At 42.7% G+C, this 12,858-nt stretch overlaps 1 protein-coding gene across 1 annotated transcript in view; it reads left to right on the top strand.

Annotated features, from left to right (window-relative positions):
* The window catches only part of LOC115459683 (centrosomal protein of 112 kDa-like), a 314,545-nt gene extending 311,308 nt beyond the window's left edge, over positions 1–3,237 (top strand). The window contains exons 20-21 of the mRNA XM_030189491.1: positions 2,799–2,981; positions 3,170–3,237. Coding sequence (XP_030045351.1) covers positions 2,799–2,981; positions 3,170–3,175 — 189 coding nt within the window. The 3' untranslated portion in view covers positions 3,176–3,237. The remainder of the gene's footprint in view (positions 1–2,798; positions 2,982–3,169) is intronic.
* Positions 3,238–12,858: the final 9,621 nt, after the last annotated feature.

The following is a 12,858-nucleotide window of genomic DNA, read 5'->3' on the forward strand; positions in this document are numbered from 1 at the left end:
GTCAAATCAGTGATTGACAACAGGCACGTACAATCAATTAATTATAGGAATATAATAATCCAGCTGCAAACAGGTGTTAATTCCTAATCTTTTATAATTTCTTTTACCAATTAGAGGTTTTACAAGGGAAAGCAATTAGGTAATTTGTCAATTCTGCTGGACACATTGGTTTCCCTTGGAGAGAGAGAGTGGCAACCCTTTTCTCTCTCTTAAACCAGGAAATACCCTGATTTTTATAGGTGCCCTCAGGATATGGGTAATATGACAGTAGATATACCTGATTGGATCTATGCTAATGTCATGGTTGTCACTGATTGGCTCATGCTAATGAGTAGCTTCTATCTTGCTAACATGGTTTTGTCTTTAGCTCGCTTGACCACAAATCTTAAGCAAGACCCTGCATCCAGCTACACCTTTCCTTTCTCACACCATGGCTGACCACAATCCTGCTCACAGGAAAGTCTCATTTCTCAACTTGTTTTTCTAACTTACATTAGAGAAAATTCCACTTTGTAACAGATACGGCTTCCATTTTGTGCTGGAATCCTCCATTTTGTTTCCATATCTATTGACCTAACTTTTCCTAATTTAGCTTATTTAGGCCTCAATCCGGGCTACAAACTAGGCCATACTTTTCCAGTAAGCTCCCAGTTATGTCAGCCATCAGATTTCTGACTCAGCCAAGGTCTGTAATAGCCTGAGCTCTATGACTGGGCCCACCACCATTCCAGTGGGGAGGGTCTCTGGCTGTACCATAATTATACACAACTTAGGCTCTATTATATGGAATCTGGGTGCCCAGATCTGTTATAGAATACTGTCTTAGCACACAGATTTAGGGTGCCTAATTTTTGCCCCCTTGTCTCATCAGTGAGAACTGCATTGGGTCCTTGACCCATGCCCAGCTTGTAGATATATTCAGTTCCTCCTTAAAAGAAGTTCCATATGCCCGGCTGCTTGAAGCATCCTGCAGTTTGTCTTTTATTGAAAAAAACCCATATGTGCCTTAATAAAATAGCCTCCCTGAAAGCTTCTTGCACCTACTTCTAGGCAGTATCTCTGTGCGTGCATGTGCCAGTAGAAATCAGTATGTATTTTTTTATGAAATATGTGCATAAATGCCTATTCTTCATCCCTGGGAACATCTAACACCTCTCCGGTACTATGTAAGCCACATTGAGCCTACAAATAGGTGGGAAAATGTGGGATATAAATGTAACAAATAAATAAATAAATACATCTACGTGTCTATAGTATTCTGAGCACCAGTTCTCAAAAGGGACACCTGGATTCCATTACGCAATGCTGGCGTAACCTGGCACTTGCACTTTTACCAGTCATAGACCTGTCATAACTTTGTGCACCTAAATGCAGCCAAGGCACACGGGCATAACTGTATAGCTGACCTGCAAAAGTGCCAGTTTTCTTTTTAATTCATTCACACAAGTGGTGCATAATTATGGGCACTCAGTTAAAGAATTACTTGATTGAGCTTGTAAAACATCGTTCTACATGCCAAAGTTGCTTAATGGAAATGCTGTGCATTCCACGCCATGTCTGTCTACCCCAATGAACCGCAGCGTTCAAGAGAGAACCATATGGCACCATCTTCTTAAGCCAGTCTGAAGTTTCTGATCATAATTGAGTTGGCGCAAAAGCGCTGGTAATTCGTATCCAATGGGATTCACGCCTGAAGAAATGAGTACTATAGCTTTAAGATAAGGTAATCTGGGCTCTTTCCTTGCACAAACAAGATCGATTTTGAGCAGGCTCCTACTGTTAGCTTTTTTATCTTCTAGGAACGATTCTCACGCTTAAAATAGACCAACATTTTCTTGCTAAACAGCGTGGGGTGTTTTTTTTTTCACGTTCCCAAAATCCACCAAAACTGAAGAAAAATCCAAGTGACTGTTCTTAGCAGCTGTGTGGCCTGGAGTTCACTGGGGGAAGCTGGCTTCCTGCGGTCTCTATTCAGTACCTGCTTCAAAGGCAGCCTAGCTCGCTTATAGTTTGCAGGCCAGGTAGGGTGCCATTGTGCTCAGTCTGTGAGGATTAGTATCAAAGCTGCAGCAACCAGGCCCTTGGTCTCCGGCTGCCATTCAGCCCTAGCGGGGAGAGGCTAACACTGGCCAAGGTCACAGTATCCAGTGTGGTGGGGACTGGGAAAGGTTCCTAAGAATTGAATGCTTTTTATGAAATCATGGCGCAAGCTTTCAGCCCAGCAGGTTTTCTCCTGGAACACGTACATCTGTTTGTGTTGGTGTATCGTAGCTGACAACATGAGAATTCGGCTTTGGTTTTATGTAATTATATTTTTAAGAAAAGGACAACTGTACATCACACAATACAGATGAGTACTGAGCTTTTGTTTCGGAGTTTATAAAGCGATGTTAAATTGAGATCATTGATGCCTTTTTCCTTCCATTTCTAGACATAAGCGAAGAGCAGATCAGACCGACTTTATATTAACCATTTGTAATCCTTACTGCTGCTGATTAACAGCCGCAGTATTCTTTGGGAAAATAGATAATGAGTAATTCTTGGGGCTTAGACGTTACGGAGAAATTGATGAAGGAGGTAGAAAATTTGCTTAGCGTTTTTTAAAAAAAATGATGCAATTGGTTAGAGTAAATATATTTCAGTACAGCGTTAATATTAGAAAACATATGAGGTAGCAGTGACGTAAAAGTGTTGGCAATCTGATCGAACTAATGTGAAAAAATTAAGCTGTGGATGAGTTGTCATGACGACAGGGATGTTCAAATTGATGAACTGTACTTCCCTCATTGTCCAATCAGATAGTAGAGCTGAAGCTGGAGCATGAACAGGAGAAGACGCACCTCTTCGAGCAGCACAACACGGAGAAGGACAACCTAGTCCGAGACCATGAACGAGAAATTGAGAAACTGGACAAGCAATTCCGCATTGCCATGGAGGAGAATGAAAACAAAACTAAGGCTTGGAGGAAACAAGATTGCCAGGTAATTTCAACATCGTCTTGTAAGAATCATAGTTCCATTTAAAAAAAAAATATATATATATGTATATATACACACATATATATAATGTGTTTTTAATGTATATTATGACTTGTTGATGTACGCAGTTTGATCGGTTGCAAAACTCATATAAATGCAACATTTGTTTTGTCTTTCCCCTCCCGTAATAGGGCTGACTGAGGCTTATGCTGCAAAAACCGCAGGTAGCCAGATTAAAAATCCCATGGTGCGCTATAACTTTGGCCTCTTATTTATAATCTTGCCTCATTTTCTTTCATGATGGATTTGTTAAAGAAAAAAAGGTATTTCCTTCGTTTCACCTCCCCCCCTCAATACACACTGACTCACACACACAGATAAATAAATATAGATATAGATATAGATTTATATTCCATAGTTCTTTATGAAGCATATTTGGTTCACTTGTCTTTATTTGCCATTAAAGCTCTGCAGGTAGCCATAAAGTAGGGCTCTTTCATCTCTCACCTTATTTTTCATTTATTTTATTTTCTCTCGCAGAATCTCTGGTCTCGATTAGTTCTAGATAAAAGACATTTTATTTAATTTTATTTTGCACACTCACAGATGTATTTTTATACAAATACAGAGATATATCCACCCCTTTCATCCTCTATCTCTACGGTCACTGTTGGAAGCCATTTGGCAGAATAACCCCCAGCTGTGGTCGTATTTGACTCTTCAGACTTACAGATGAAATGTATTTTGTCAGCATGGAAAATGATTTTTAGTAGTTTATCGCTTGAAAAACATTCTGCTGCTGTTTTCTTTCTTTTTTTCCGTTTGCTTTGCCTGGGAAGGTGTAGCAGCTACATATGGCCTGCAATAAATCCACTTCAAAATGGACCTCGCTCCTAAAATTATAAACGTAGTAGAGAGCTTATACGAAGAAACAAAACAAAAGTCTCCTTTTTGATATCGACCATCGGTAACATTTTCCGAGACACACATTTTATGTCTATATGGAGGCATTTTGTGTCTCAAGACCATAGATTTTCTCGCCACACCTTTCTAATGCATCCCACCCATCTTTGTTAAATTTAAGCTTAGCCGTGCCATGATGTCAGCAGAAGCAATGAATGCTTTACTGGTCATTATCACATTTTTATTGTGGCATAACACAGAAGAGACAAAAAAAACCTAACAAAAAACGTCTATTACGGTTGATTGTGTCAAACCAGATTAGCGCTTTAATCGAGCTGTACGCTGTTATTTGCAAGAAAAGAATATTTTCATCAGTGAGCATGCGCAGTGTTAAGGATCCCAGGCAGTTGCCATGGAAGTAAATTTCACGCTCTTGACTTGCATAGGTGGATCAAAAAGCTACGATTTCGTCTGCAGTGAAATAAAATCCCAGATTGGTTAACCGAGAGGGGAGGAGCAAGAGAGTGTTTAAAGAGAGGGAAAAGGATGAAAGGAGTTCTTCTGTGTGCAGAGGATCCATCATTCTGATTTGATTGATATTCCATTCCATGCTAGAGGCATGTGCTTAATGTAGACTGTCCAGATTTGAGTAAAACTTTCAATTATTCTCGGTCCACGTGTTCATGGTTTCCACAATATGTCATCTGGTCCTTCCACAATTAAAGGCCTACAGTTAAATTTTCCTCTTTCTATTTACGGTGTCGTCATCTCAATTACTGTTGCCAGTTTTAGCAAAGGGATTACATTTCTTGTATTCTTCATAAGGGATTTATGCATCTTCATCTGGAAAAAAAGGTGGGAAGCTTTCAACCGAGGGAGCAATATTCAAACTGCAGACATTTGTGAAAACTCCACGGATGCTTCTCATCCAACGGGCCTTACACCATTAGTCAAAGCAAAATTGTTTGGGTAGTATTGCTTTGTAGCCTCTGGAAAAAGTACGTGCAGATATTTGAATCCGCTTTTAATGTGAATGTTTTTCCAGTTAATGCATACAGTTTTGAAAATCCAAATCTGCCCACATCGTTGCCTTCTCCTGATGTAAGCTGGCTAACCGAAACAACTCCAGACAATTTGGACAAAATGGGGCTCTAATAGAGCATCATGGTAGGCTGTCAGTGGGACACGTTCTTGGCATGCTTGGGATAGATAGACAAGAAGGCTTGAATAGTTGAATAAAGACATTGGAAAAGGGGAGGGGGAAAGGAGAGAAGTTGACGTTGAGTTGTAGCTGAAGACTTCGTATGTACATTCACCAAAAGTTGATGAATCTCAGTAAGGCAGAGTGGATGAGCCATTTTGGTCTTCATCTGCCGTCAATTTTGTAAATTTCTGCCCGTACTGAGAGCGGACAATTTTCAAAGAGCATGTACAGAAATAAACATAGTTTAGCCAGTGGAAATGGCTTTGAAATTTGTCCTCAAACTGCATATTCCTGTCAATTTATTTATGTTGTGTTTTTTTCAACCATATGGGACCTTAATGTGCTTTGTGGTCTTAATATTTCGAGCCAATTGCACCAGGCCAACATGGAAGCTCTTCCGGTGCAATGATACCGCACAGCAGTTTGTGAAAATGTGGGGAACGATGTTATTACGAAGCAGGAGTAAATGGTTAAAATGATTCAGAAGAACATAAACCCCTCATTCTACAACTTGGCACATAAATTTCAGCGCCATTTACATACTTAAATTTATAGAATATTAGCACTTACACAGGTTAAGTGTACACATGAGCGCTCAGCATTATTCTATAAATGACACGCTCAACTCACTTAGCACGTAAATGCACGGCAGCGTTCCCAGGGGAGGAGTATCGGCAGGACATGGACAGGTACATCTACATGTGTAAGTTACCCGCTAAAGTGCCACATTTAGGTGTTCACACATTTATGCCTACTATTGACATGGTGCAAGTGGACACCCCTAAACGTAGGTGCGTTGATGCGAAATTGCACTACTATTCTATAACGGAATCTTGGCGCCCACATGCAGTTATGGAATTAGCACTGCCGTAGGCTGTAGTTCACGGTAAACATGCAGTCATTAAGGGCTGCAGGATAAAGAAAGGACTTTAGCAACAAAATTAACTCATACAGTATCAGTGACAGCTAATCCGCAGAAATGCAGAAAAGCTAACAGCCTGGGCGTAAGAAATTTACCACCGGATCTGAGGTGGCGTAGAAAGATTAGGGAGAGCCCCCCCCCCCCCTCCACACAAATCCCCTGCCCCCCAGTAGCTTTCTACATTGTTTTCTGGTAGTCTAGTGCCTCTCCCTCCATTTCTGAACCAATCCGACTCCTTCCTGCTGCCTTCCCCCCACCAACATAACCAAGAAGTCCCGGTAGTCTAGTGGCCCCCTCCCGCCCCCCTCAACATTACAATCCATGATGTCTAGTGTCTGAAGGGGCTTGGGGAAGGTTTAGGGAGGGGGTCGAGGTAGCACTAGACACCAGGGACTATTTTCTTTAAATGAACAACAGGGGTTCAGGTCAGGAGGACAGAGGGGAGCCAACTGGACACCAGGCATTGTAATGTTGAGGGTCATAATGGAGGGGGCAGCTGACACCAGGGATTGTAATGTTGTGGGGTGGGAGAATGGGGCTACTGGTATTTTTTTAAGTTGGGAGGAGGACAGTTGGTTCTTTTGGGGGGTGGGGTGGGCCTGGTCTGGTGCCGGTCACTTTGAGGGGGCAACTAAACATTAGGATTTTGTTTTTGTAATGGGGGGGGGGGGGGCAGGAGGGAACATGGTGAGGCTGAGTTTGACGGGAGTGGAGGGAGATCAGGGGCTGATGCAGATTGCCAGCAATTTTTGTTTTTTAAATGTCACCCTTCCTTTCTGTGCATTTCCGTTTCCGACATATGTAATGTTGCAGCCCTCTTGGCATTCATGCTGTCCTCTGTGTATAAAGGTTGCTCACCCCTGTCCTAGAGCATACCATGATGTTTTTAGAGCTTTATTGCAAGGCTTTCCGCATTGGCCCCTCACTGCACTGTATCTAGGCCCCCAAATGACTTTGCTCAGATCCCACAGTGTCAGCACAGAAAGGGCAAATCAACTCCAGAAATACTTCTTCTTAGTTACTAGCTCATTAATCCATCCCACCTCCTTTTACTTAACCTAAAACCTCTTCACCTCCTTGTGTATAAGAATCTTTAATTTACTTATCCTTATAGAGGATTAATTAAAAAGGGTCATGTTTTGTATACTGTCCAAGAGAAACAGATACAATGAGAGTAGAAATGCGATAATATATTATGAGTTAGTAGCAAGTTACTTCATCATCTAGAGGTCCAGAATTCTGCAAACTGGTTTCCATAGAAACTACCATTTCACTGTTTCCATTGAACTGGAGCATCTTTTTTTTCAAAGATACTGACTCTCTTTGTATATAGACTGACATGTTCTTTCAAATCAGCTTATTTCTATTGGGTTTTAAATGACTGTTCTCAAGCACCTACACCACTCTTTTAACTTCCTGTCCTTAACTAAACCTATCAATTTATTCTTAAAGGAATGAAAGAGAATGATGGGTATGTTTGGAAAAGAACTGTTTGCACTGGCTACCATTCTTCAATGGCATGCTTATTATATGGAAGCTCCTTTTGTCAGACTTGCCTGAGTCGAAAAATGGGGCTGCCATCTTGCCCCTACATGAGTCAAGACCCTCCTGATCCCTAGTTTAAATATTTGCGATTTCTATTATGCTAGTACACCACGGGGTCTGTTATTAAGCGAGCGTTAAGCCCAATGCAGGCTTACTGCTCGCCAAATTGGAAATACAGCCAGGCTACCGCAGCAACCCTGCGGTAGTTCCCACCCCCAGTGCACGCCATTTCTGTCAGATTACCGCTGGGTTAGCGCGGGAGCCCTTACTGCCACTTCAATGGGTGGCGGTAAGTGCTCTTCCCCCCACCCACCCCAAAAAATGGCTGCGCTGCAAGTGCTTCACTTGCTGCATGGCCATTTCTTTAAAAAAAAAAATACCCACTGCAGTCAAAGGGGGCCTCAGCGCATGTCAAAAACACACAAAAAAAAAACCACTACAAGAATACTGCTTCCCTTCGCACATGGAATTTCTATCCATAATGATTCCACGCTGCTATCTGTGGCAGATGGAATATTTATTTTATTTGACTCAATTCCTTCTTTAACATATAGTGCAACCCCCCCCCCCCCCAATTTGATTCTTTCTATCATTGAAATACAATTTATAGCCTGTTAACACAGTGTCCCATTGATTGTCGTCTTTCCACCTGTGGCGTAGCCACAGGTGGGCCTGGGTGGGCCGGGGCCCACCCACTTAGAGCTCAGGCCCACTCAACTGGAGCACACGTTTAACGGTAGCTGGTGGGGATCTCAAGCTCTGCCAGCTGAAGACTTCCCCCTAATGGTAACAAAAATGCTACTCTCCATGATACCGGCACCGTGCATGCTCAGTTTTCAGCGCATGCCTACTTCAGAGAGTGCCAAGGTGGAAAGAAGCATTTTCCTGCCAGCTGAGATATATTTTTGATGGTTGGGGGGGGGGGGGGGGGGAGAGAACATTTGGTGCCCACCCACGTCTTGCCTAGGCCCACCCAAAATCTGTTGTCTGGCTATGCCCCTGGTCTCTAAGATTATTTATTTATTTATTTGTAGCATTTATACCCCGCTCTTTCCCGCTGTTAGCAGGTTCAGTGTGGCTTACAAAGTATAGTACAGAGTTACAATGCAGGTTTAGTGCGGTTTACAAAGTATGGTACAGAGTTACAATGTCTGATACAAAGTATCACAGAAATAACATAATTGTATAGAGTGATATATGCTCTAACTCTCCCATCGTATTTTTTAGGTTTCTAGCATTTGTATACAGGCACTTCAAATTGTGTTTTTTCCTTGGATCTACATGCTTCTTAGAAGTTGACAGGGATAAGAGGAATTCCCTAAATGACCTGTTTCAATAGTATCCTTCAAGGATACTCTACACCAAACCATGCACTCCTGGGCGACTGTTGGCTCTCCCCCCCCCCCCCCCCCCCCTCCATTCTAGTTTAAAAGCCGCTCTATCTCCTTTTTAAAGTTAGCACCAGCAGCCTGGTTCCATACGAGTTACGGTGGAGCCCATCCTTTTGGAACAGTCTGCCCCTTTCCGAGAATGTTGCCCAGTTCCTAACAAATCTGAATCCCTCATCCCTGCTCCATCACCTCAACCATATATTGAGACTTTGGCGCTTTGCCTGCCTTTTGGATCCTGCTAATGGAGCGGGAAGCATTTTTGAAAATGCTACCCTGAAGGATCTGGGCTTCAGCTTTCTACCTAACAGTCTAACTTTGGCTTCCAGAACCTCCCTCCCATATTTTCCTGTGCCATTAGTACCCACAGCACAGCACTATCTAAGATCCTGTCTAAATGACACGTGAGGTCTGCCACCTTTACACCAGGCAGGCAAGTGATCCTCATGTCCACCAGCCCCACCCAGCTATCTACATGCCTAATGATCAAATCACCAACTACAACAGCTGTCCTAACCCTTCCCACCTGGTCAGAATTTCTTGGAGGCACATCTTCAGTGCGAGAGGATAGTACATCCCCTGGTGGGCAGGTACTAGCTACAGGAGTACTTTCTACTTCACCAGGGTTCTACTAGAAGACCTCTCTCCTCCAAGGCAACATAGGGCTACCAGACTGGAGATGGGACTTCTCTATAATCTCTATAGGTCTCCTCTATGTACTTCTCTGTCTCTCTCAGCTCCTCCAACTCTGCTACTCTAGCGTCAAGAGAAGAGAATGGATCCATTCTTTGAGAGCTAGGAGCTCTTTGCATTGGGCACACACATATAACCTCTCACCAACTGGTAGATGATCATATATGTGACACTCAATGCAAAAGAGTTAGGAGCTGTGTTTTTGTTTTTGCATAAGTCTTTCCTCTCACAAATTACATCTGATGCCAGAATTTTGTAGTAATTTTTTTTTGTGAAAGACTTTTTTGCGTCATGATGTATTTTGCTGATTATGTAAATGATTTTATACTGAATTTTGCTGTTATTTTTTGGGATGTTGTATTTTGTATGTTTTTGTTTTATTGTATAGTATGTTTTATGTATCAGTTTTATAAATGTAAGTTGTAACCCGCTTAGATGTGTTGGATAGGCGGGATATGAATTTGGTAAATCAATCAATCAATCAATCAACCAGCTTTGTGTCACTCCTCAGCATTTGCCTTGTTTTGCCTGCTGTTTCTAACCATTTTGCTTGGGCAACTATGATTAGCTTTGTAGTTACAGTACTTCTTTATCTATTTAGAAACTTTTTAATTTATTTTTTTAATAAACACTTCCATAAGAATTTCATAATTATCACTTTATAATTAAAGACTTACAGCCTTGGCAGAGACCAAAGAGGCCCGTTTAGTAAAGCTTAGTGTGCACTAATGGACATTAGCGTGTTCTAAGTGCCACGTGGCTTTTAGCACGCTGTCTGTTAGTGTGCGCTAAGAGAATATTCAATCAGTATTTAAAAGAGCAATAGCAGTCACGAAACAGGAATTTTGCTGCATTCTAGATTTGGACCTTTTGGTCACTGAAAGGATAAAGAGTAAAATGATTGTATAATCAAACTTCAGGGTCCCCCCCCCCCCCACCCCACCCCATTCCTACTGTCACTGTGACAGAAGGCAATTTAGCTGTCGCAGGAATGGCATTTATAATATTTCAGTGAAGAAAAAAGCTTTAATGGACATACAGATCCATAAAAATAACAACAGCAATAACGTCATAAGGAAAGCAGGTGTAACTGAAAGACTTATTCTCTACTCAGTCCTTTGAGCACACCAGGCCAGTTGGGTTTTCAGGATATCCACGATGAATATGCATGATAGATTTGCCTGCACTGCTTCCTTGCATTGTGCATATCCTAAAAACCTGACTGTCTGGGTTCAGATAGTGGAGGAGTGGCCTATTGGTTAGAGCACCAGCCTTGCAATCCAGAGATGGCCGGTTCAAATCCCACTGCTGCTCCTTGTGATCTTGGGCAAGTCACTTAACCCTCCATGGCCTAGGGTACAAAATTAGATTATGAGCCCTCCTGGGACAGAGAAATATCCAGAGTAGCTGAATATAACTCACCTTGAGCCACTGCTGAAAAGGTGTGAGCAAAATCTAAATAAATAAATAAATACTACAGTCAGTGGCGTTCCTAGGGGGGCTGACACCTGGTGCGGATCGCCGATGCGCTGCACCCCCCCCCCCCGGCGAAAGGACACCCCCCGCGAAAGAACCCCCCGCCTGGGTGCACGCCGCTAGGGGGGGTGCCGTGCGCGCCTGTCCGTAGTTCGTTCCATTCTCCTTCTGCCCCGGAACAGGAAGTAGCCTATTCTGGGGCAGAGGGAGCATGGAACGAATGACGGACAGGCGCGCACGGCACCCCCCCAGCGGCATGCACCCGGGGTGGACCGCACCCACCGCCCCCCCCCCCCCCCCTAGGAACGCCACTGACTACAGTTGAGTACATTCTGTGTAGAATGGTAGAGAGTGGGTCATCTTTACTTACTTTTCCAGATAACGGGAGTTTCTTATAAGAGAATTTCAGATAATGGGCATTTTTCTGGATAATGGATTACATGAATCCAACCAATTTTCAGGTAGTAGCAAGTTTTTATAAACAATAGATCAAACCATAAGGACTACAGTTTTTCCTTGATAGAACTTCCATTTAATTGATCTTCAGATAAATGGCAATGATTTAATTCATCAGTAGCCCAACATTTCAGATCCTTACTAGAATCATCTTTAGGGATACAGTAGAATATAAAGACTAAAAATTTGTGCTCACCAAGAAGCGCAGTTCACACATAAACAGCGAAACCCCACTAAGAATAGGAAATTTATATAAAAACTTTTGACCAAATAACATCACATCCTTTTCATGGTGGGTTTTCATTGTACGTGTGGGAATTGCAGTTTTGGGTCTGTCATTTTTGAAGAAATCTCTAATATTGGTCCTATTTAATAGGGCAAAATATTAGCTTTTTAGTGTATTGCAACCAAATACTACAAGCCAGTCTCCTGTGGCACTGTATCAAGGATAAAACAGGCTCCTAGAAGCAATGAATTGTAGTGGAGTGAAGGACGGCTTTGACTACGAAGTGCAGGAATTTGTGTCTAAAATGTGCACAGACCATATTTCTAAATGTGTCTGAAGGATTTGGGGCCTGATATTCGGCCCGCCACAGTCAGCGTTTTTCTGAGCGCCACCAGCATTATCCCTGGAAATTCAATGTTGGACCATGTCCAGACTCCAGCATTGAATTTTCAGATATATGGGGGTGGTGAGAACATAGTCAGTAATCTTCTCTCTATATAAAACGCACCTCCAACATTCGAATGAAGCCTCACTTTCCCAACGTTCTAAAAGTGAAGTGGCTGAGATAGGCATTCCTGCTCTCTGTACCCATCTCCTGAATTGACATCACGTACTTCCGGGTTCATCACAAGCAGAAGTGACCAACCACACGAGGTTTCTCGGCTTCAGAATGTTGGAGGTGCATTCTATTAAATAGGATTGGTCAGTTCCTTGAAGCACAGCCAGAGCTCAGCGTCCTGCACAGTAAAGCTCAGACACCAGAGAGAGAGGGGGGGGGGCTGACAACAGAGAGGGGGGGAGGTATCTCTGTCACACACACACACACACACACTCTCACACACTGTCTCTTACACACTCCTATGTCTCACACTGTATCACAGTCACTCTCTATGTGTCACACAGTCACTCACACACTCTCTTGGTCTCATACACTCAGTCTCACAGAGAGTCTGTGTCTCACACACACTCTCTCTCTCGCACACACTGTATCTTTGTGAAACACACTCTCTTTCTCTCACACTGTGTCTCACATACGCACTTGCACACACTCTCATTCTCACACATTC

This window comes from Microcaecilia unicolor, unplaced genomic scaffold, assembly GCF_901765095.1.
Source record: "Microcaecilia unicolor unplaced genomic scaffold, aMicUni1.1, whole genome shotgun sequence".
Classification (NCBI taxonomy): Eukaryota; Metazoa; Chordata; class Amphibia; order Gymnophiona; family Siphonopidae; genus Microcaecilia; species Microcaecilia unicolor.